This window comes from Tenrec ecaudatus, chromosome 4 (assembly GCF_050624435.1).
Source record: "Tenrec ecaudatus isolate mTenEca1 chromosome 4, mTenEca1.hap1, whole genome shotgun sequence".
Lineage (NCBI taxonomy): Eukaryota > Metazoa > Chordata > Mammalia > Afrosoricida > Tenrecidae > Tenrec > Tenrec ecaudatus.
The window spans coordinates 120,818,807-120,842,280 of NC_134533.1; the positions used below are offsets into that span (position 1 = coordinate 120,818,807).

General features: G+C 46.5%; 1 protein-coding gene across 1 annotated transcript in view; it reads left to right on the forward strand.

Annotated features, from left to right (window-relative positions):
- The window catches only part of TECTA (tectorin alpha), an 82,554-nt gene extending 74,231 nt beyond the window's left edge, over positions 1-8,323 (forward strand). Inside the window, exons 20-23 of the mRNA XM_075546725.1 lie at positions 2,517-2,679; positions 5,293-5,380; positions 7,087-7,203; positions 7,805-8,323. Of these exons, the coding sequence (XP_075402840.1) occupies positions 2,517-2,679; positions 5,293-5,380; positions 7,087-7,203; positions 7,805-7,905 (469 nt within the window). The 3' untranslated portion in view covers positions 7,906-8,323. The remainder of the gene's footprint in view (positions 1-2,516; positions 2,680-5,292; positions 5,381-7,086; positions 7,204-7,804) is intronic.
- Positions 8,324-23,474: the final 15,151 nt, after the last annotated feature.

Consider the following 23,474-nt stretch of genomic DNA (forward strand, 5'->3'; position numbering starts at 1 on the left):
GGTATAAACATCGGTGTGCACTTATATAAATATATTAATTCATAAAGATAGAGGTATTGGCCTGTGTACATATATTTATATGACAATACACTGAGAAAGTGGATGGACTTTGGGCCTCTGCTCAAGCCCCGCCTCAACACAAGAACACTTTGTTCTAACAACCTGGCATTCTATGATGTTCACCCTCCCAACACAATCACCGAAGACAGAATGGGTGCACAGCAATTGTGGTAAAGAAAGCTGATGGTGTCCAGCTATCAAAAGATGTAACATCTGGGGTTTTAAAGGCTTGAAGTTACACAAGTGGCCATCTAGCAGAGAAGCAATCAGCTCACACAGAAGAGGCATGCCAGCCTGGGTGACCACAAGGTGTCGATGGGATCAAGTAACAGGCATCAGAAGACCCAAAACAAATGAACAAACACAAAACATATTGTTGAGAATGAGGGAGCCCAGAGCAGATACCCCCAAACCATCTGTAGACAATGGGACTTCCCCTCACAGAAGGGTCACATGAAAAGATGAGTCACACGGCACAGTTTAACACTGATGAAACACACAATAGTTCTCTGGTTCCCTGAAGGCTTCCTCACCCCCCACCCTGCGGCCCTGCCTCTCACTGTGGGGTAAGCCAGAACATACACACAGGTACAGATAAGAACGCAGGACACACGGAATCCAGGTCGGATAAACCCCTCAGGAATGGAAATGGGAGTAGCGATACCAGGAGGGTAGAGGGGAGGTGGGGGGAAGAGCAGGGGAAGAAACCATGGGAATAAGGGAGACTGCGGTCAGTATAAGAAATGAATATAGCTTATAATTTATCAAGGGTTCATGTGGAGCAGGGGGGGCGGAGAGGAGAGGGAGGGAATAAAGAGCTGATACCAAGGGCTCAAATGGAAAGTAAATGTTTAGAAAATGATGATGGCAACATGTATACAAATTGTCTTGAAACAATGTATATGGATTGTTGTAAGAGCTGTAAGAGCCCCCAATACAATGATCTTAAAAAAAGAAGAAGAGGAGAAGGTGGTGAGACTTCTCATTTACTCTGGACTTGATTCCAGGAGGGGCCGGTCCTTAGAGAAGAACACCAGGCTTAGGAATGTGGAGGGCTAGCGAAAAGACGTTCACTGGTACGGTGGCTGCAGCGGGTCCAAACTCAGCCCCACCTGTGGAGATAGCGCAGGGCCAGAAAGTGCTTCAATCTGTTGCACAGCGTCACTGGGAGTCATACCTGACGGACGGTCCCTGACAACAGTGACAACATGAAGACTTCACAGAGACCAGGGACACTGTCAAGGAGGATAAACTGGGGCCGATGTTGAAAGAAAAGGCGCTATGCATGGGGACAAAAGCAGCAAGGTGTGTGGGTGGGTATGTTGGGTTGGGTCGTCTACAGCAAAATCAACGACACTCAGATGTGTATGAGAAAGAGCTCTATATCAAGAAGTAATTCTGTGTCAAGAAGGCACCCCTGCCCAGTCCACTCAAGTCCACAAGCCCGGTGCTTGCCAGGTCCTCTTCAGATTGACGCAGCTGTGGGCTGATGGCGCAGAGAGGTGAAGCAGGATGCAGGGAGAGCACAGCTGATGGGTGAGAGTCATGTGGATCCAAGGTCCGTGGAGATGGGGCAGGCACCCACAGCTCTCAAGGTCAGGCAGCCCACCTGAGGCCACTCTGGGAGGCAAGCAGAGAGGCAGAGAGAGCCAGCAGAGTTCCCAGTGTCTCCCTTATAAGAGGCCACACCCCAGGGAGGCGTCATCAGGCTGTAACCTGACTGTGACCTGCCTCCACCCCTACATTTAATATGCATTTAAGTTGACATAAAATCATCCATCTACCACGATGGAGGAGATAGGATGCCTGGCATGTGCCAGTGACACATCTGGGAAGCTGCATGTAGCTGAGGGAAGACACCCACATTTGAGGAGGAGCTGCCATGACCTGTTGGCTTCATACCACCAGGAAGAGAGGGGACCACAGAGAGAGGCCTGTCACCTTCCTCAGACGGACCCCACAGCCCCTCCTCCGGGCCCTTTCTCCTGCTCCAGCTCCGACCTGCTTGAATGCGTGGGAAGACTTCCCACGCGGGCATGACTCAGCGGCCCTCCTCAAATTGATAATTCACTGAAGAAAGTCCTGAAGAAGTGAGCACTCATCTCGTGTTTGTTAAACTGATGTCAGTAAAACACAGCATTTTGAGGGGGCGGAAGGAGAAGCTAAAGCGGTAGGGAAATGGAGCGTAGTCCCTGCATTGTGTCGGGCTGGCAGGGAGGAGACTGATTGGAGGTAGTGTTTGCTGCTTTCAAGCCAACTCTGATAAGATGAGGGAGTGATCATAAATGACGAAGCCAAGCAGACCAGAGGTTATTTTCCAGCGTGGATGTCTTTATCCGAGGATGTCTATCCTGCTTTGATACCAAATAGGACAACATTCTGAAATGAAGGCGAGGATTAAAGGGTAAGAGGGAGCAAAGGGAAGCCAATATCACACCTTTCTTTCCCCCGAGTAGGTGTCAGAACATTAAAGATAACACCATCGGCATCGAGGAGAACGGTGTCTCCCTAACCTGCCGCTTTCACGTCACTGTCTTCAAGTTCATCGGGGATTACGACGAGGTCCATCTCCACTGCGCCGTGTCGCTCTGTGACTCAGAAAAATACTCCTGCAAAATCGTAAGTCCGAGTATGAAAATGAAATCCTCTCCTTCGCTCCCAGCTCCGACCTTTCTAACAGGGACATCACGAAGGCCTGGATGCGGATGCTCCCCAGGCCCTAGTGACTACTCATTGAGCTGCCACCTGCCAGGCCAGGAGTTCGATCCCACCAGCAGCTCTGGGAGAGCAAGATGAGGTTTTTCACTCGCATAAAGACTTACAGTCTTAGACTAGCAACATGGGGTAGTTCAATCCTGTCTGACGGGGGTGCTATGACTCCGAATTGCCTCGGGGGCAGTGAATTGGGTTTAGTTTGGGTTTTGGAGAGCACTTAGATCCACAGTTCAAAGCCATCAGCCGCTCCAAGGCTCCGCTCCGTGGGGGAGGGTGGAAGTTGCTCTCAAGAGAGATTTACCACTAAGTAGGGCGCCACGAGTCAGAGCAGAAGCGATGGCAGTGGGCTTGCTGGGCTGTGGCGAAGTGGGCATTGTTCTCAGGGACTGAGGAATGTGGAGTCTGCTTTTGTGGAACAGCAAGAGAGAGAAAGGGGATGGCGTGACAGTGGGAGGCTCCTTCCTTGCAAGTGGGAGACCAGGATTCAGTTCCCAGCTAGCACATCTCACTTGCACCCCCACCCACTTGCCACTGGTGGTTTGCATTGCTCTCCTGCACAGGCCTCAGTGGGGTTCCAGACTAAGTCAGTGCGGGAGGAGAGGCCCGGGGGGCTGTTTCTGAGACTCACTCAGTGTGGATCCCAGCCGTCGGGGTCACGCAGGACCCGCAGCGCTGCGTTCCGTTCAGTTTGGAGTTGCCAACATGACCGCAACTAACAAGCGAGAAAGAAAACATGTTGGGATGAGGTCCGCTGACGCCCCTGAGATGGCACTCAGTCATCACCTCTACGTCATGGTTCCACATTGTCATCGCTGTTGACATTTTGGACCAAACAGTTAGTTCTGTGTGTGGGACTCTTTTCTGCATGATGGGATGTTTTGCAGAATCCTTGGTCTCTCCAGTGAGGTCATGGTTCCACCTCCAACCTCAGAAACACTTGGCTCCAGAGGGTGAAAGAATCCCTAGGGTCGGGGAGGGGTGGAGCAGACCCGCCCCAATCACGAACCATTGCCTTAGAGTAGTGTTCCCCAAAATGGGCAATACCGCTTCTGGGACGCTGTGTAGAGGCGTCTGACCTACTGGTGCAGGCTGTCCTACCATGCAGCGTCAAACAGAACTAGGCAGTCCAGAACCCCTGGTCAGAGCACTGTTCACCTTGACACGGAGGAGGTGGGGAAGGCATCAGAATGTGCCTGGGGCGCGTGCCCAGGCCACTTCGAGGGGCCCGCGCTGTGATGGAAAGTTCTCTGAGGTTGTCCACAGCAAAGAGCCTGCCAGCAGGGCCTGTGGGGGTTCCGTGTGTGCCAGCCGTGTCCAGGCGGGATCCAGCATGCGTTCCCGACTGAGGAGCAGAGCGGCCTTGGGAAAGAGCAGAAAGCACCAGCACAGGGTCAGAAAGCTACATAATGACAAAGGATGCTTTTTGAATAAGAAACAAATCAAATGACATAAAAAAAAAAAGGTTAATACTGCCTCCTGGGGGGTGCTGGAAGGATCCTAAACAAAAATAGCAAAAACCCAGAAGCTCATTGTTATTCAGTTGATTCTAACTCAGAGTGACCCTGTAGGACAGAGCAGCACTACCCCTAACTTTATAGGACAAGGTCCCAAGATTGTAACACTCAACAGGAATGGAAGTCTCATCTTTTTCCCGCGGAGCAGCTGGTGGTGTTGAACTGCCGACCTTGCAATTAGCAGTCCAACAATAACCCACTATGCCACCAGGGCTCCAGAGTGATGGGGGCGGGGGTGAGGGCAGCACATGTTAACAACTACACTTTATCCTGAATTATGGACAGTTGTACACAAGTTTTAATTGCCAGGGGTGGGGGCTCTGAGTAATTTTTTTTTCTGAAAAAGTGCAGTGGCCAAATAAGTTTGGGAACTTTTGCACTAGAAGTTCAAGGTGTGTCCTGAGCCGCCAGGTCCCAGCAATCTGAACCAATCCGTTGGACCAAGCCCTACTTCATGATAGAACCAGGGTCCTGTACCCAGAATACTGATTCTCCAGGTGGCCTTCAGGTAAAGCTCTCCTGCTGCTCACCCAGATGCCCTGGTAGGATAAAGGGACAAATTTGCCACCTCTTCCAGGCCAGGCTCGCATTGCCACGATGCCGGACTCTCTTTAAGATTTAATTCCATGGCCATCTATGCTCTAACCTTAAACATTTCTGCAGAATCTCCTGGTGAATTATGGCCAGAACGCCTTCCAGCTAAGGCTGCCTTCCAGCTAAGGCTGCCTGCACTTGTGTCTGAGGAGAGCAAATCATCCTCATTGCCAGGCCGAGATGCCCTTTGCATTGAATTGCAGGGTGGAGAATATATTTAATTCTGTTCAACATACGTCCCTGAGCCCCAGTGGGCTCAGTGATCAAGAATGCATTGGTTCTAATTAATCTGAGCAGCGATAGTGCTTGAGGCTGGATCCACTGTCTCGTTTGGAGGTGGAAATATGGTGGTGAATAAGTTATCAGCTTAATTGTGTGAAAAATTTCCCTCCGGTGTTCTGTCTTTCAGAATTGCCCACAGAATTCCAGGATTGCCACAGATTATACGAAAGAGCCCAAAGAGCAGATCATTTCTGTGGGACCTATTAGGAGAAAAAGTACGTATGTTCCCTAAGACACACCATCAATTATTAAAGCCATGGGATTGGAACGGGGTAGCTGACTCCTCAGTGAGCCTCACCTATCCTGGGAATCTGGTCCTTGCAGAGGCTGATGTTGGGGAGCTGGTCTGCTTCCTTCGGGACATCTTTTTATTGCCACCCCATATAACCCCCCTGCCCACTATCACCTTTATTCTGACTCCCTTACCTTTTGTTTGTGTTGGTTTTATTGTGGCAAAAATGGTCCATAACAAAACATTTGGCGGGTTCGACAGTTTGTGCTTCAGTGACATTAACCGCATTCATGATGTGGCACTATCACCAAGGGTGACCAGTAGGTTTCCAACCAACAGCCACTCTCCTTTCTTCCTCCCTCCTACCCTCCTATCACAGATAAAATGTAACTGCCGGCTTGAAACGACAGGGGATCACACGGTATTTGTCTTATTTCACTCAGCGTAGCACTTTCAAGGTTCATCTGTGCTGTGATAAGGATCGGGGCTTTATTGCTCTTCGTAACTGATTAATAATCTGTGGTGTGGAGGAGGGTAGTCCAAGAATATTCCTTGTAGGGCGCTAGTTCATGGGCTAACCCAAACCTGCTTTAAAAGGTCTCCGGGATACGTGGGTGACCGCGCACATAGCTTAGTCTTCTTAGGGTCCCTTCAAAAAGAAAAGATGCCCCTTGGGTCCTGCAAAAAAATAATAAAACTCAAGTGGGCCTCTTCTCGAATCACTGAAGCTTTGCAGTGAGTTTTCCAGAGTGGCAGCCCTCATCCAACAAGAGTTTTTAGATGGACCAAGTGCCTTAGAGAAGCCAGGAAGACCTCAAAGATGAACTCAAGGCGAGAGGTCAGCTCAGAAGGTTATGCAACTGTGGCGGAGGTTCCCAAAGAGCAATCTTGATAGATTTTTTTGAAGGACATAAGACAATTATGAAGAAGTTGTAAGAAAATGGAAGGCTGTGCTGGTGGGGAAAAAGCCGGGCACTTTGCCTGGAGGACTGTTTTTTTTCCATCACAGCCATGCACCTGGCTGTTCATCGAGAGTAAGGAGGCTGTTCTGTGAGCATTTCATTCAGAAACCTGCAGGCATTCTCTAGCCCTGGTCTCCCCCCTGCAGGCTCCCTTTTGTTCCCCAAAGTCAGCATTGGAAAGGGACGTGATGGGATCCCCAGAGGAAGTCAAAGCTGCAGTCTTGGTGTGTTGTCAATCAAGGCGTAGGGAATTATTTGGGGGAAGAATTGGAGAACTAGAATGGAAACACCCCTCCAGAAGGACAGAGACCCAGACAGAGGATGTGTCGAGACATACAAATGCCGAGAACCATTTGCTGCTGTAGCTAGTAAAGGTGACGTCTATAGTTTCGTTGCCATGCTTGCTGGCTGGCCTCATACAGATCACATGGTCTTTTCCCGCTCTGGTCATTGTGGGAGAGCTGCAAGGAGTGTGGGTGTCCAAAGGATGATTTGTGTTCCCATTTTCACTCCACGCAGGCATTTACCTGGGGGTGGGGATGCTGGGTCCTATGACCACGGGGAATCAGTCACGTGTGAAACGTCTGTACTGTTTTGCATTTCCACCAGTGAATTCCTTTCTCTGGCTTTGAAGCGTGTCCATGAGCACTGGGTGCTTGGCTTCCCCCCACCCCGACCCCCATCTGTGTGTTGATGAGTTGGGTAACGGACTGCCTGCTCTCCGTAGGGCTGGACTGGTGCGAGGACAACGGGGGGTGCGAGCAGATCTGCACGAGCCGGGTGGACGGGCCGCTGTGCAGCTGTGTCACAGGAACCCTGCAGGACGACGGCAAGAGCTGCCGAGGTAGACACCCCCCCACTGCTGGGAGAGGTCCCCTCTCCAAGCAGACCCCTTTCTCTCTACGCAGAGAAAGAAAAGCTCATATTTGAGACCCACCCATACGGAAACTTGCTTATGAACACCATAGGCCAGAAATTAGGGAGGAAACGTGGAGAAAACATCCCAGTCACTCTAGCATCTTTTTTTTGTCTTCCCGCTTTTGAGTCCCTTCTCTTTTATGTAGAAGAAGAAGGTGGATTTTAAAAAAGAGAAAAGCATTATTTGGCCAACGATGGGTCATATATTGGCCTTCACTTGGGCCAGGTGATTCGGGTTGGGATGGCATAAATCTGACAAATCCCATTTCCTCCCACAGGGCTTCGTGGGTGCCCTCTGAGGTTAGCAGGCTCTCCTCGGGGTTGGCTCCCTTCTGTGGCTTTGCTGTTGAGTCGGTGCTTTGGGACTAGACTGGGATCTTGGCCATTCATTTAGAGATGCCCCGGTAGTTGACGACTGCAAAGATGTCTGATTCTTGTTGAATGGGTTTGTGTTTGTCCCCACCCCCACCCCCCCTGCCCCCCGCCCCGCCCCGCCCCGCGACTTACTCTTTCCTCTCTGTTCACAGCCTCTAATTCTTCCATGGAGCTTCAGATTTGGATGATTCTGCTCATCATGACCCAGATTTCGTTATGGCATTTTGTCTATAAATCAGGCATGACCTCATAACTCAAGGTTGCTATACAAAGTACTGTCATTTTCTTACTCCGGCTCCCTATAGGATAAAAAGTGTGTGCCCTTCAGTGTGAACCTGTTTGAAAGTGTGCAGCATCTCAAAGTGATGCCACCTGCCCCAAGATCAGAGATCTGGAAATGGGTGAGATTCCCCCGCTATGTTTCCCAAGTACCCAATTGGGCTTCCCCCCAAAAAATTGGTTGTGAAAAGCATCTCTCTTTGGCCTAAGATTTCCAAACAGTTATCACTAGCAACTTTGGTTCACATGAAAACCCAGTAAAGAAAACCAAAAAATTCTGGTAGGAGAGGCCTGAGCAGAGACATCCGTCCAGGCAGAGCTGTTTGTGGATTCAGTGTTTGCAGAGAGAGGGCTGCTGGAACATGTCCAAGAGCAACAGCAGGAAAGTCGGCTTCCTCGATGCAGCCTTGATGGTGTCTGCAAGTGTCTGATCTATGACACCCTGTGTTCTCCACTTCTGCTCCTGGCGGCCTCCTGTCCCCATGCCCGGGCAGCTCTGGCCACCGAGTATAATGTTTGCAAGCCTGGGGACCCCCCCACCATCCCGTCCCCTCACGCCCAATCCTTCCTCTTTGACAAATCGACCAAATACTTTTTCATGTATTTTATGCTTAAATAAACTTTGTGTTCAAGTATTCTCATTATTTGGTGACAGCAGCCTGATCATTCGTACTGAGGTGAAGCTCTGTGCAGTAAATGGAAAGCCATGATTCTTTTTTCAAAAAAGGAGCAGCAATTGGACCTGGTCAGCATGGTGGGGCCAGAGCATTACTGCATTTTGCTGTATTTTCACTCCTGTGTACTTACAGAGCAACACAAAGGCATTAAGTACCGTGGACACACACACGCACACACACACACACACACACACATGTTTACTATAGTTAACAAAAGGGAATATATTTCTTGAGTGCTTCTTTTTTAAAAAACAAAGCAAGAGCCAGATATTTTTAAGTTGTTTTGGGTTGAAGCTTATGGACATTTTCCTGTTTGTCTGGGAATTCATGGGAAACTGAGCAGAAATCCATGTCATGCATGTGTGTGGTGGTGGACGCCGTCACTGTCGTCTTCTGTGTCATGGTTGCTAGCTTCACACTGTCACCGGGCTGGAGGTTCAGGCTGCAGTGAGTGCCTCCCTCTTTGGGTTCTGGTGCGGTGGGGTCAACAAGGGCTTGCCACACGTGCCATATGACTAAGAGGACAATTGGTATGAACTCAAAAAAATTCACTGCCATTGAGTTGATTCCAACCCGTACAACCCTACGGGGCTTGGCAGAACTCTTTGTTCGTTTGTTTCCCTTCAAAACAGTTTTATTGACATGTAATTCACATATCTTACAATGTAATGGTTTAATCATATTAAGAAGAATTGTACAATTACCACAATCCATTTTAGAACATTTTTTTCTTTTGTGTAGTCATTGTTACTAGCTCCCCATTCCCTGTCCCCCACCCCAACCTTCTCCACCACGCCCAAAGAAACCATTAATCCAGTTACTTACTCTATCCTTGTCTCTCTGTGTTTACATCTCCTGAATTTCATATACAGAAAAAATACGGAGAAGAAAAATCAGCAAAAAAAAAAAACCAACCACAATAACAAAGTAAAACAGAGTAACCTGAATTAAGAAAGCAGAACTGTTCTTGTGGGTTTCCGAGACTGTAACTCTGTACTGGTCCAATCTTGCTTCTAAGGAGAGATGGTGGTTTTGAACTATTGACCTTTTGGTTAGCAGTCCAATGTGCAACCACTCCACCACCAGGGTTCCTCTGCAAATTGGTCTAGAGTGGTGCTTCTCAGCCTTGCTCAGGCCGCGACCCTTTCATACAATTCCTCATGTTGTGGTGACCCCCTCCCCCCCGAACCATAACATTATTTTCATTGCTATGTCATCACTATAATTTTGCTACTGTTATGAATCGGGTGACCCCTGTGAAAGGATCATTCTACCCCCAAAGGGGTCACGACCTACAGGTTGAGAACCGCTGGTTTAGAGGGTGACAGGTTGTCGCGTGCTTCTGTTTATGAGGAACCAGCTGAACATGGAGATGTTTGAGATCAGCCACGTATTCGAGGTGAGACACAGCCGGTCTTCTTTCTCACTAGAATAGATGTTGGTGCTATGTACAAGGCTCTTCTCTTACCTCGATTCCAGAATATGCCACGCTTGGTGACCAGTGTGCTGTTTCTGTGTTCATAGGCGAAGGGCTGGATTTGACCATCACTCAGTCGAGTTCTGAGTTCATCACAATGTGCCGCATCTCTCTGCTTTGACTTCATTTCCTTGGCTAAGTTTTAACCCAACATATAAAAGGAGAAAATGATATTTTGCCTATTCCTTTTGATTGATTCTCATATCAAAGTCATTAAACATTGCTCAACCAAAGTCCAGAGATTTATTTTAAAGTCCAGAGATTTATTTTAAAGTCCTTTAGGGGCACACTTCATTCTTGCCAGTTTTCACACAGGTTGACAGTCTCACATTGTCTGTTCAGGCTATGCTAGGCTCCAGCACCAGGGAAGCAAAGCCCACTTGCGCAGTGACTAAGCAACCAAGGCTTCTTTGTTGCTTACCCCAGGGCCTCTGCATCTCGCTGTCTCCCAGGGATGGAGGTGGATGGAGGCTTCCTATCCTTTGATGCTGTTGGCCCACCAAGAGGCTTCAAGTTCACACCAGCATGGAAACACACACCCAGCTCTTACTTCCATGACAGAAGTAAACATATCATTCCACCGGCCAAAGCAAGTCACAAGGCTGTGACTAACTTCCCGGGAAAGGGGGAGCTTACCAGCTGTCCCGAGAGAGAATAGTTGAATTGTTGGTGACAGGTGGCAGCTACCCCATTGCCGTTTAGGACCGGGCCACATTTCGCTCATTGCCCACAGGTTGCCGTGGGTCGGTGCCAACTTGAAAGCCACTAGCAGCCTCCATGTGGAGGAGTAATGTTTCCACCGAACTAAACAGAAGCTTCGTGCTTACCTAGAAGGCAGAGGAACCGGGAGAGGGTCCTGAATCTCTTACTTAATTCACTGCTTCAAATGTTTGTCCTGTTGTCCCAGTACCTTGATTTCCCTGGTTGTCAAATGAGAACGTTACGCTGATTTCAAACCTAATCTCTGCCCCGTATGGGTTCCTCGGGGACCAATGCCAGACAAGTGTGAACCGGAGAACAGGTCTCCCCGTCCTACATTGCCCTCGTGATCGTGGAGATGCTGAGTCACCGTTTGGCTATTGAGTCACCATTTGGCTTTACCACCGAGGGGCCCATGTGCCAGCACTGTCAGGCAGCAGTCTATTGTGATGGCTGATTTTCAGGAGTTGATCGCCTGGCTAGTCTTCCTAGTCTAAGTTTGACACCAGACCACCACTGATGGCCTTGCTGGTACGTGGAACACTGGCGGCATAGTTACCAGCATGATGGCCACACACGAGTCACTGCAATATGACAAACTGACAGATGGGAGATGGCAACCACGTGATGCATCCAGGTGGGAGGAGGCAAGGGGTGAAAAGAAAGTGAAGTTGATTGGAAATCTTGTTGACTTGATATTTGTCTGCTATCAAAAGAAACATCTTGGAGTCTTGCAATTCTGACAATGGGGGATTAAGAAATGAGTCTCTTAAGTAGTAGGTATGCGAGGTACTCCAATTCCTCGTGGCAAAACTTGAGTGCGCTAATTGTCTAACATTGTCTAACATTCTTGCTATTTTTAGAGTCATTTGTCATTTAGTGAGAGCTTGAAATCTAAAAGAAAGATATCTTTTAACCAAAGGAATTAAGCAATCATCAAAAGATGACAATCCTGCTGGACTCAAATCATAGAGAATTACCTCTTCACTCATTCTGACTAAATGAAGCGCCTACTCCGTGCCCAACCCTCCCTCCTTTCCCCCCTGAACTCAGGGGAGTTCAAAACCGTGCCCCATTGCACTATGGGCCCCGGTACAGCAGCCGGGTGGGGTCTTTCAGCGGCGGACGCTGCGGCGCGCAGGGAAAAGGAAGCGAGCAGCACCCTCTAGCGTCCTGTGTTCATCTTCGCGTGAAGCGCAAACATGGTGAAGCACGACCAATCCAAAGATGAGCCCCGCCCCCCAACACCTTACACGCAGAACGTCACCAGCACAGAGCGCTAGTAAACACGTCAACTGCCAAGGACGTCCAGGAACGGTGGGGGTTGGGAGTGGGGGTTATTTTCAGGGCGCAGTTAGCAGCGTTGCAGGTTAACAGTGACTCTTGGCATCCCGTGCAAATTCTGCCCTGAATATCTGTTTCTTTAACGTGTTGACAAAAATAGCAGTCGAAAAAAAAATTTTAAGTATTTCTTTAAGATCTCGAGACACAAACCATCTGACCAAGAAAAACCCATGCAATATTTCGTGGCGTGTTGTTTTTGTCCCTCCTCCTCCCTGCTTCCCCGCAGCAGAATGTGAAATACTTCCTCCTGCTTGCAAAGCGCTCCAGCGACGCTCCCGTCTGGGTAATAGCAGGCTCTGTTCGTGCTCGCTGAAATACGCTCTCCTGTAAGACAGCGCGGCCATGGCAGGGGGACAGAGCTGTGTTTGGACAGACAGCCGGGGATCACATTCTACTTGCTGGTGCAGGCAGGGTCCCCGATGCGCATGCTGCGGGGGGAAGGGGGTTTCCGTTTGGATGGCCCACTGATTGTCAAACAGGATTGACAAGGAGATCTCCCATCAGGTGAAGTGGTATCTTATGCTAATATCACATCTGTCATAGCGAATGGCCTGGCACCTGTATTGAAAGTTGTTCAGCTGTAAATGATGCTGCGTTTTTGACAGAGAAATTAGAGGGAAAGTTCAAACGCTCACGTGAGGAAAACCACAAGGGCACTCCCATTTTGTGCCTGCATGTGAGTGTGTGTGCATGGGTGTGTGTGTGTATTGAATAATCCCCGGTGTCTAAGAGAACCATGTAAATGGTAGCCAGTTGCTCTCAGGGCTCTTCCAGCTTACAGTGGCCTCGCTCCTGTCGGAAGGGAAAAGTGCTCCAGAGGGATTCTGGATAACTGCTTTCTTGGGAATTAGACCGCCAGACCTCTCTTCCGCATGCTTCTGGGTGACCAAGCCCTCTTCTTTCTGTGAGCAGTTGAGGGTGCTGGCCATTTGTACCTCTTCATTAGCACGATAGTAGCTTCCTAATTAAGAACGAAGACTCTTTGAGACCAAATTTGGCTATATTTGTCTCTAACACTGAATTCCTTTGTGGAATGAAACTGGAGCACAAACTTCCACAGTTAGTACCCTAATTTAGGTGGGCAAAAATACATCATTTTACTGAAGGAGATGACAGATCTGCCGAGTTTTGCAGTCTCTAAAACCTTTTCAGTCTATCTCTCCAGAATTAGCGATTTAAAATTTTGTATTTAAAGACAATATTCACATACAAATTTGTGAGTAAGTGAATAATCTGTCAATTAAAGGCAGAAACTGCCAGGTTCCATAGTAGTTTTCCCCTGACTTGTCCCAAACAATTTTAGTGGAACAGGCCTCCCGGGTCCTGCATGGGTCATTTAAATCCAGGAGTTGCCCAGGGCCTACCCTGTCCCACTTTCCAGGAGCCGTCGCCTGGATGACTACAGAATACTGTGAGCACACCTGCGTCCACGTGGAGAAGAGGGTCTGCTCTCCAGAAGAGTCTCCCAATCAGACAGATATTTGGCAAACACATTTCACACGAGGAACGCGATTTAATCTACAATGTAAGAGCGTCTAGGTGTTAGACCGGGATACTTGAGGCAGAAATTGGAAACAGCCGTGGATAGCACAGAGCAGAATTGTTGCTCCTCAAAGGGGGCCCAGATTTGAAATGCTTGCTCTGAATCTTCAAGCAACCAAACAAAACTCACTGCCACCAACCCTCTAGGACTGAGCAGAACCCCAATCAAACCCACTGTCGTGGAAACCCTATAGGACAGGGTAGAATTGCTCCCTGGGGTTTCCAAAGCTATAGATTTTTGCCAGACACCCTATCGGTTAACGGTTGGTTACAAGTTGGGCTGCTAACTGCAAGGTCAACAGTTCAAAACCACCAGCCACTCCTCAGGAGAAAAATGGGGCTTTCTACTCCCATAAAAGAGTTATAGACTGGGAAGCTCACAGGGACATTCTGCTCTGTCCTATAGGGTAACCATGAGTCAGCATCCGTGGGATGGCAGTGAGTTTGGAATTTTGGTGACTTTTTGTGGAGACAAATAAGTCATGTTTCTCCCTTGGAATGGCTGCTTTGGGTTCAAACTGCTGACCTTGTAGTTAGCAGCATAAGGTGTAATTCACTAGACCACTGGGGCACCCTAAGAGAGAAGAGTGGAAATCTTCTGAATATTCCTTCAAGACAAGAAGCACAGGGAGTCTAGAACTGTTTGACCTCTGAAGTTATTAGTCCAGTCTCCCAAACGGCAGCCCTTTCTGGGTGTACTTTTAACCTTTCATTTGTTTGTTGTTCCATACGTGATTACCATCAGTAGTTAATCCAAAGTGACACCCAAACACTAAGTAAGAGAAATCTGACTACCTTTGTCTTGAACTCAAGTCCCCTGGGTGCTGCAAACAGCGATGACGTTGACTGCTAATTAAAAGACTGGGAGGTCCAAGTTGATCCAGAGGCCGCTCTGAAGGTCTGGTGACCTACTTCCAAAAAAAACCAAAAGCCATTAAAAGCGATATGGGGTATAGTTCTATTCTGACACACATGGGCTTGCCAGGTCTCCAAAGCAACTCCAGGGCAACATTTTCTCCCCTTCTCTTAAACATTCCCCAGAACCGCACCAATTGGAAGCAAAGGGGAAGAAAGAGTAGTTGGAAAGTGTGGCATTGGTGATAGAAACGATGCTGGAGATCTTATGACAGAATTTTGCAAAACCGATGACTTTTCCATTGCAGGTAGCATTTTCCCAATAACAGCAACTGTGCACGTGGGCTTTGCCAAGTGGAACGCACAGGAATCAAACTGACTATACCTGTGGTCAGAGAGGAGCCAGGTGGTATAATATATTACGCTTTGGGCTGCTAACCGTTCAAACTCACCAACTGCTCCATGGGAGAAAGATGAGACTTTTCTACTCCAGTAAAAATGTGCAATCTTAAAAACCCAAAGAGGCTATCCTACTGTGCTGCATAGGACTGCTAGGGGTCCAAATTGCCTCAAGGGCCCTGAGGTTGGCGTGTGTGTGCGTGTGAGGAGAGATAACAAAGTTCCATAGCAGCAGCCCAAAGAAGGCCAAGAGCTGACTGTAGAACAGACCAGTGTTCAGATGAAAGTTCAGAATGCATTATAATAAGAACAGTCAGTGCCCCCAGTAAAATGATTTTTAAAAAGAAAAAGGTTCAGATTGAAGTTGAAGAAAGTTAAAAGAACTCCACAAGAGCAAAATACAACCTTTTAGTGTGTCTCATCTGAATTTTGAGAACATATCAAGAATAGACTTGACTCCTTGAATGTTAATACAGAAGGCCTGAGGAGCTGTGGGGCACCATCAAGAACAGCATTCATGAAAGCAACAGGTAATTAAAAAAAAAAAAGGGAAATGTTCAAAGTAGATGTCAGTAGAGATTTCAACTTGCTCTTGCATGTAGAGTCGCTGAAGCAAATGGAAGAAATGATGAAGCAAAAGAGGCAGACAGAAAATTTCAAAGGGCAGCTCAAAAAAACCAAACCGAAGCAAAATATGACGACGAACTATGCAACAACCTGGGGTTAGGAAAGCCGAAAGGAAGAGCACACACAGCACACCTGCAGCTGAAGTAGTCGAAGACTACAGTCAAGTCTCCACTTGTCATTAGGAAGGATTCTGTGGACTGAATACTGAATGATGGCAGGGAACATCAAAAGAAGATGGAAGTAGTTCCCAGAGTCACTGTATCCAAAAGAACTGGTAGACATTCAACCGGTCCAAGAGATGGCATACGACCAAGAACTGACGGTACTGAAGGGGGACGCCCAAGCTGCACTGAAAGCATCAGCTAAAAACAAGCCTCCAGGAACGACAGACAGCCACTTGAAATGTTTCAACAAGGACGTGAAGCTTTGGGAAGCTCATCGATGCCAAGAAATTTGGATGACAGCAACTGACCAGAAGAGATCCATATTTCTACCCATACCAAAGAAAAGTAATCCAGGAATACAGAAATCATCTAATAATATCATTAACATTACATGCAAATAAACTTTTGCTAAAGATCATTCAACTATGGTGGCAAAATGCATTGACAGGAAGCGGCCTGAAATTCAAGTCCGATTCAGCAGAGCATGTGGAATGAAGATATCATTGTTGGTGTCAGATGGATCTTGGCTCAAAGCAGGGACTACCAGAAAGATGTTTACTTGTGTTGTATTGCCTATACAAAGGATTCGACTGTGTGGATCGTAACAAACTAAGGCTAGCCTTGAGAAAAGTAGGAATTCCAGAATACCTCATTGTGCTCATGTGCAACCTGGACCTGGACCAAGAGGCAGCTGTTTGAACCAACAAGGAAATATTAAATGGCTTAAATCAAGAAAGATGTTCATAGGGGTTGTATCCCCTTCCCATACTTATTCAGTCTGTATGTTGAGCAAATCATCAGAGAAGCCGAACTGACTGAGGAAGGACACTGCATCTGGATTGGAGGAAGGCTTCTTAACAACCAGTGAGATGCAGATGACAGAGCCTTGTTTGCTGAAGTGAATAGGACTTGAAGCACTTGCTGATGGAGATCCAGGGCTTCAGTACGGATTCCAATGCAATGGAAAGAAAACCCAAATCTTCACACCTGGACCAGTCGATAACAGTCATGATAAGCAGAAAAGATTGAAGTGGGCAAGGATTTCATCTTGCTTGGATCCACAATCAATGCTCTTGGAGGCTGTCGTAGGAAATCAAAGGACACACTGCATTTGGCAAATCTGCTGGACTCGTCTTCGTTAAGATCTTGGAGAGCCAAGATGTGAGGCTTGAGGACTAAGGGGTGCCTAACCCACACCATGGTATTTTTCAATAGCCTGATACATAGGAAACTTGGACATTAAATAAGGAAGACCCAAGAAGAGATGAGTTTGGATTATGGTGCTGCCCAAGACTATCGAAAGTAACACAGACAGCCATAAACACAAACAAATCAACCTTGGAACAAGCACAGCCAGAATGTTTCTTAGAAACAAGGATGGCCGGACTTCCTCTCACATAGCTTGGATGTGTTATCAGGAGATTCCAGTCCTTAGAAAAAGGATATCCTGCTAAGTAACACAGAAGGGCAGCCAACAAATAAAGACCCTCGATGAGACGGATTGACACAGAGTCTGAGCATAGGCTCAAACATGACACGCATTTTGCTGATGGAACAGGACCAGGCGGTGTTTCATTCTGTTACACACAGGGTCGCTATGGGTCAGAACCATCTCAACAGCACCTAGTGACAAGAACTTAAGCAAATTGCTCAGAAAGCACTGGCTGTCAAAATTATAAGGAAGCACACATCCATGCTATAGCCTTGAACTATTGGAAACTAGCTTCCAACAGTCACAGCTCACGAAGACTTTACTGCCCTTGTTTAGGCATTAAATCCTAGAAACACAAATTCAGCACAAGTCCATTTTCAAGACTCTCACAAAGAAAACTCAAAACTACATCAGCCCAAGCTGATACTATTTTAATTGCCTTAGATTTCCCACACTTTATTAGGAGGATGAAAGTATAAAACCTCAAATTCCACAGTGATTTGAAATTTTCATAATAAAACATAAAACGCATGGATCCATTTCTAAGTCTTCTACAAAGAGGGGTCGTTCTTGGGGTACTCTCGTGTTACAGAATTGACAACAACCAGAACAAATCACTCATCTTTCGGTCAAATCTTAGAAGTGGCTTCTTTAAATTCCACAATCGAAAAAATTTGAACTTGAGTTTCTGGTCATTGACAAAGTCTGCGGCTGTGTTATAGAAACAATTTAAAATGCAGCAGCATGGCCAATTTCCACATGATATATCCAATCCTATTCTGGGGTTCACCCTCTCATTGGAAGAATATAAACCTGTGTGAGAAAAAATGATGGTGCTTGAACATTTTAGCTTTGTGGAGCTAGACCAGGCATATTTTCAGGAGGTCAAATGCGTGAGGAAGCGAGGGCTGGTAGCAGAGTGAGTGGGCTTGTGCGTGGCCCTCACTTCTTCTGGCCCTTGAGTGAGCGTCCCTCCCTGGGGTGCAACTGGCAGGCCTCTCAGATCTCTTCCTCCTCCAGACTATCGAGTGAAGAAAGGGCATGTCCATCGAAACTCCAAAAACTGTTTCTGTTCAACGGTAGGGAAATTTATGTTAATTCTCATTCTGAAATAATTAGGAATATATTAAGAAAGAAAAGAATGACCCCTTCCATTTTAATCCACTGAGATAAAATCTGCTGGAACCAAGAACCAAGAAATGAAATATGAAAACAAGAGTACCCTGAGGAAGAAAGAATTCACTTTAATAAAACAATTCTTTGTAGATACTAAAATAAAATAAAAGAACAAAAGGTCTTAGTATTATTACCTTTGGAAGGAACACATGGTTTCATAAATAAAAACACTAAACAAATTACCTCAGACACTGAAAATATACATTGCAACTGAAACCTTATCTGTAAGATATGTAAACATGCCAACACCCAATCCTAAGCGACTGAGCATTATTTCCTTGGCCATCCTCTTGCCTAAGCCTCACTCACTCAGTAAGGGCAGCAGAGAACTTCGGAGGCATCATGAGTTGCACGTTGGGCTGCTAACCACAAGGTCAGTAGTTCAACACGACCAGCCACTCTGTTGGAGAAGGATGAGGCTTTCGACTCCTGTAAAGAGTGGCAGTCTCAGAAACCCACGGGGGAGCTCTGCTCTTCCTGTGGGGTCACTAGGAGTTGAAATGACTTTGGCCGGGTTTGGGGTGGGTTTGTATGCGTAGCCCTATGGCCTCAGGTGAGTTGCAAGGGAAGACTCTCATGATTCCTCTTAACGTTTGTCATATTTAGTTTTAAGCTTTTGTTCTACAAAGCACATAAATAGGAGAGTTTAAAAGTGTTTCTACAAAATCCCTTTGGCCCTGACTTCAGTAATGTTCTATAATTTACCTCTAGGTTCTAATATCCATTGCCATGACTACACAGAACTCACAGACAAAATTTATGACCAAAGGGTTTATTAAGGAAGCTAACACATTGTAATGCCAGTGAGACATGCTCAGGGTAGTTGTTTACCAAAACTGTTACAAGGTTTCAGGTTCCCTAATAAATGCCCAAAGTGGTATATCACTGTGCTGAAAGCCTCAACCCGAAGGCATTCAGCTCCACTTCCATGGGTCAGCAAGCTCATCATTCTGCAAGCCAGCCTCCTACACAGAAACACTCAACTTCCTTGTGGGTTGGGAAAGAGGTTCCATTGTCTGACATGGCTCTGATGCTGCTCCTCTGATGGTACAGCTATATATCTTCTGGACCCAGGAGTCACTGTGCAGGGACCTCAGGTCCAGAGGACATGCTCCACTCCTGGCTCTTGCTCCTCCTGTTTCTCAGAGGGCTCATTTTACACACACACACACACACACACAGCAAGGAGGGTACTCCTGGGAATCCTGTTTGGAATTAGTCACAGGTGAATATCAGTATCTTCCCCTGACCTTTTTAATATACCCATGCATGGAAAAGTCGTTTGGTGGGAGTTAGAGACTTTGGCCAGAAGGGCCACATCCAATATTTCCCTGTCCTGGCACCTTCGTTATGCAAAAACATCCAAATGTGAAGCTCTTGTTTCTTGACGGATCTATCGCCTGGGTCTAAACATCTGCATCACTCTAACCCTTCCCAGAATTCCGCACTCCTCTGGGGATTCTTGAGGGCTTCAAATCCTGTTCTTTGAATTTGGGAACAAGAAAAAGTCTAAAAGGGCAAGATCAGGATCATAGGGTGGGTGGAGTAAGATGTCTCAATGAAATTCTCATCGAGCAGCCATCGGTAGCCTTGAATAATGAGCTCATCCACTGCCATGATGAAAAATTCCATCGTATAACTTTCCTGGCTTTTACCCCTCAGCAATATAGTTTTCAATTTTCTTAAAATGCCTTTATATGGTCTGGGAAATACCAAGGTCAATTGGCATTACATCGTCGACAAAAGCAATGTTCTACATTCTGTTTTGATGAGCAGTGACCAATTTTAAACGCTCATGATAAATCATCTAAAGTGAAACTATTTCTCCAATGGACCAATACATCTGGCAGGCATTGGCCTCCATGACCCCGAAACCAGAGAACTGGATGGTGCCCGGCCACCGTGACCACATGCTCTGAAAGGGACAACAGCAGGAGGTCAAAGACAGAATGAGAGAAAAATGTGAAATCATAAAAAAGACCAAGCTTATTGGTTGAATAGAGACTGATGGAACACCAATACTTAGTCACCCTTCAGACCTGGATATTAGCTTACCTAATGGCTCAGTTTCAGTCAAACAAATCACATGAGAATAATCATCCATTTTTAATCAAAAGGGCAGCATTTACCAAGGACAAATTTCAGAAGGGTTCGGAAGGAAGAGTGAATAAAAACAGTAAGTACATCGAGGAAGCAGTTTGTTACATTGGTGGAGATCATAATCAGTGAGGTTGAACAAAATGTCTGTGAATTGAACAGAAAACGAATGTTCTCTGTAAACCTTCAGCTAAGTCACAATAAAAAGTTTAAAAATCAAGCAAGCAAAGAAGGAACACCTTTATAATAAGGCCCCACCATCTTCTTGTGTCCTTCAAGGCTATCTGTCAATTACCCCGCTGGGTCATAATGCCTTGTCTTCAAACAAGCAGCCATCTAAGTGAGGCATCCACAAGGTCCACATGGAAGAAGCGCGCCAGCCTGTGTGATCTAGGGATTGTAAGTAAGGAAATCCAAATCTAAGGGAGGGAACCATATCAGAGCTATCTGAAAACCCAGCTTGCAGGAGGCTACGGATCACAGTGTCAGCACAACCTCCATTTACAGGGTCCCCACATGGATTAAACCTCCCTTGAGTCCCATGTGACCGTAGCCCAGAGACATGAACAGCCTTGCGATCAGAGAGCGTTGTAAAGTCACATATGGCAGATGTAGTTAGGTTACAATGTTATTTTAGCCTTCTTATTTGATCTCCATTTTAAAGTTGCTTCAGTTTTTAATAGTTACAGCTTTATTTTTGGTTGAGGTTTTTCTCTTTTGCCTTTGTTGTTATTTTTGCTTGTTTGTTTCTTGTTTGTGTGTGTGTGTTTATATTATTCATTTCTTTTTCTTTTTTTAAGCATTTTATTGGGGGCCATGCAACTCATCACAATCCATACGTACATCCATTGTGTCAAGGACATTTGTACATTTATTACCCTCACCATTCTGAAAACATTTACTTTCTACTTTAGCCCTTGGTATCAGCTCCTCATTTTCCCCTCCCTCCCCACCCCTACCTCATGAACCCTTGATAATTTATAAATTATTATAATTTTGTCATGTCTTATACTGTCCAATGTCTCCCTTTGTGTTAGTCTGAGTACTTTAGAGAAAGAAATCCATAGAAACTCATATGTATAAGAGAGTTTTAAATAAAGGGTGAGCACACATCAAGAAAACACCCCAACCCAGTGATACCCAAGCCCACAAGTCCAATATTAACCCATATGTCTGACACCAATCCACAAAGTCCTCCTCCATCTCACAAAACACACACTATGACACCAACTGCAGGAGGAAAGCCAAAGCAGTGAACGTGTAAGCATCTCAGTGCTGGCAGGGGTCTCCACACGGCTGCTCCAGCACCCAAGACTACATCAGGGTAGGCCCATGAGGCTTCTCCTTGGGGATGTCTTGCAGGAAGTGAACTTTGCCAGCTAAATCAGGGAACTGGCTAAGGCAGCTGCACCCTGGTCCGACCATCATAAAGCAAGAGATCCGAGAACTAGAAAGGCGAGGCTCACTGAGCCATTTATCTCTCCACCCTTCAATTAACTCCACATGTGTTTATCAGCCAGGCTGGCACAATAAACTTTAACTAAGTCACCCTTCACTCATTTTTCTTGTTTGTGTTTTGTGTGACTTTCTGTGTATGAAATCCAGGGTAGGTAACTTACTAGAGATAGTAACTAAGTTAATAGTTGCCTAGGGGTGTGGCGAGAGAGGTCAGGTGTTGGGAGAGAATGGGGAGCTAACAACAATGAGGACTAAAAGGGAGCAAATGCTCTGAAATTGATTGTGATGATGACTCCACAACTCTTCTTAATAGGACTGAACTCTTAAATTGTTTAATGTGTGAATTATTTGTCAATAAAACTATTTGAAATAACAAATATTTTAATCACCTCATCAGGATTCCAAAAAAACAACAGTCAGCATAACCTCTTCAACTACCTTTATGCTTTGAATTTAAGTAGCCCAGCACATCCCTCTGAAAGCTATTGTTTTAAATGGAATTTTTTAAGGTACTCTAATACCATTAAAACAAGTTTGTTGTTGAGAGAATTTGCCGAAATCAGCCCTTTGATGGCAGAGACATGTTTAAACAAGTTTTGTTTGTAATCAGCTCATACACGTACGAAAGTGAAACCTAGAAGCAAACGCCTTTGTGCACCCTCCTATTGAACACCATTGTATTTCATTTTCCCTACGTCAGATTACAGAAGAACACTACTGTTCGAAATCCACTAATCTCCATTTACCAAGCTTTCAGATTCTGAAAGAACTTCTGTGGCTCCCTCTGCCAAGCTGTCCAGTGTTTTTTGTTGTTGTTGTTGTTGTTTGTTTTTTAAATAACATCCCAAACCTAAGAGACAGAAAAGAAAGTCTGAGGGCTTTTCGTGTTGTTGTTTTTAATAATAAAAACAATCTTCTCAAAAATGGTTTCAAAGGAAAGTGGACATGAACTAGTACACTTGACAAAATCTGGGAAACAAGGTCCTTAGTACTTCTAGTCCTCAGCAGTCGTGACAGAGAGGCAGCCTCCTCCATTGTTCTTCCCGCAGTCAGGGAAGGAGCCCTAGTGCCCTCCCCACCCCACCCCACCCCCATTACACATTTAGACTTCCAGTGTGAGTTACCCCCAACCAGTGCAGATGAGGTGCCAAGTGCTGTCCCCCCTGGACCCCCCCAGTCAGAAGTCTACAATGGGGATTCCTCGGGGACTTACGGTTTTGCTCCCATGGCTGATCTGGAGAAATCCCTTAGTGGTTTGCCCCAATGAGTGGGGATCAGACTAGACACATTTCGTGCACCGTGTCTCCAGTGTTGTCCTCTGTAGCACTGGGGTCAGTGGGGGGATATTGTGTCTTGAGTTGGGGCCGGCCCAACAGTCCTGGACAGGACAGACCGGACACTCTCCCCAGCCTGCATCTTCAGTCTGTAGCACATTCGTGTGGGCAAGGGGTCAACATAGGCCAGGTGGGGACCACCTGTAGTCCCCTGCTCCATGTTGCCCTCAAGGCGTGGCAGTCCCCCTCTCTCTTTCCTGGGGAGACATGAGCATTACTCTCCCCGTGGGTGGATTAGTGCTCTCTTCCCCCACTGCCATCG